We start from the raw sequence: 1409 nt of genomic DNA on the forward strand, positions 1-1409 counted from the left end.
TGTGCTCTCAGGTGCCCTGCGGGTTGTTTATCAGGTGTCAGTCCCATTCATGGGCCAGCCCGCGTGACTCGATCACCTCCTAAACGCCCCACTCTTAACATTTCGGTTAACTTTCGGATAGGAATCTGGGGGGCAGGTTCAGACTATGGCGCGGGCTCACCCCGCCTCGGCCGTGTCTTCCCCAGCGGCCACCACATCTCCACATAAGGCCCTCCCAGGCCCCCGCCGTGGAGGTGACGCCTGCCGGAGCCTCCTACAACCCGTCCTTTGAAGACCACCAGGTACGTAGCCCCCGGCCCTCTCCTCACCCGAGCTCCGCTGCCCAGCTGGCGCGCCCTATCCAGGAGCCGGCCCCGCGCCGGCTGGTGCTGGCGTCTCAGATGTGACTGAGACAGCCCCCGGCCCGTCCTCACAGGCTCACTGTTGTCCAGAGTGGGGGTCAGACCTGTTCCCATTTAAGAGGCCTACATCGAGCACAGGTGTTGCAAACAAAGGGGCAAAACCCCTGCTCTGGGGAGCCCCCGTTCCAACGGACAGGCTGCTGGAGAGAGGTCACGGTGATGGCGGTAGAGGCAGGATGCCCGTCTGAGCGGCGTTCAGCGCTGTTCGTGCGAAGGGCTCCCAGCCAGCCGGGAGCGGGAGGCGGGGCCTCGTGGGCGGTGGCGTCTGCAGCAGCAGCAGCAGCAGCAGCAGGGCTCTCGCTGTTCCAGGGGCGAGGTCGGCCCCTAGCAGAGGACGCGCCTGACTCCAGCGTGTCCAGCTTGGACCAGACGGGAGGGTGGGCCCTACGGGACGAGGCATCAGGATCGGTCATGAGCACGTTTATGTGTCTGTAACTGCTTTGCAGAGCTGTGGTGACGCACTGTGCGGTCACCCACTCACAGCGTATGATCTGATGGTTTTTAGTGACCGGTCTGCAACCGTCGCCTCAGTTAATTTTAGAACATTTTCGTCAGCCCCCCCCCCCAAGAAACCGCAGGCCCATCAGCCATCGCCCCCAATTCCGTGTTTCCCCTAGTCTTAGGCAGCCCCCGAGCTTCCTGTCTGTCGGACTTGCCTGTCCTGGACGGTTCACATAAGCAAACCTGAAGCACAGAGACCAGAGGCGGCCTCACAGACGTGCAGGGCGGCCGCGAGGGTGCGGGGCAGAAGGCGCCCTCTGGCGGCCGTGCCAGGGTGGGCGAGGAGGAGGGGCCAAGCCAGGGGCTGTGGGTGCTGGCTCGGGGACAGGTGGGGGGAAGAGGGTCAGGTCCGTGAAGTCCCAGGTACTGTCCTCGCCCCACCCCTTGCCCGCGCAGACCCTGCTCTCAGTGGCGCATGAGGTGGAGCTGCGGAGGCAGAAGGAGGCGGAGAAGCTGGAGCGGCAGCTGGCCCTGCCCGCCGGGGAGCCGGCCGCCACCCAGGTGAGC

General features: G+C 65.0%; 1 protein-coding gene across 1 annotated transcript in view; it reads left to right on the top strand.

Moving 5' to 3' along the window:
* GLTSCR2 (glioma tumor suppressor candidate region gene 2) overlaps nt 1–1409 on the top strand; it is an 8588-nt gene that overhangs the window by 4726 nt on the left and 2453 nt on the right. The window contains exons 6-7 of the mRNA XM_012653255.1: nt 186–281; nt 1299–1403. Of these exons, the coding sequence (XP_012508709.1) occupies nt 186–281; nt 1299–1403 (201 nt within the window). The remainder of the gene's footprint in view (nt 1–185; nt 282–1298; nt 1404–1409) is intronic.

The sequence above is a fragment of the Propithecus coquereli genome, unplaced genomic scaffold (genome assembly GCF_000956105.1).
Source record: "Propithecus coquereli isolate 6110/MARCELLA unplaced genomic scaffold, Pcoq_1.0 Scaffold42, whole genome shotgun sequence".
Lineage (NCBI taxonomy): Eukaryota > Metazoa > Chordata > Mammalia > Primates > Indriidae > Propithecus > Propithecus coquereli.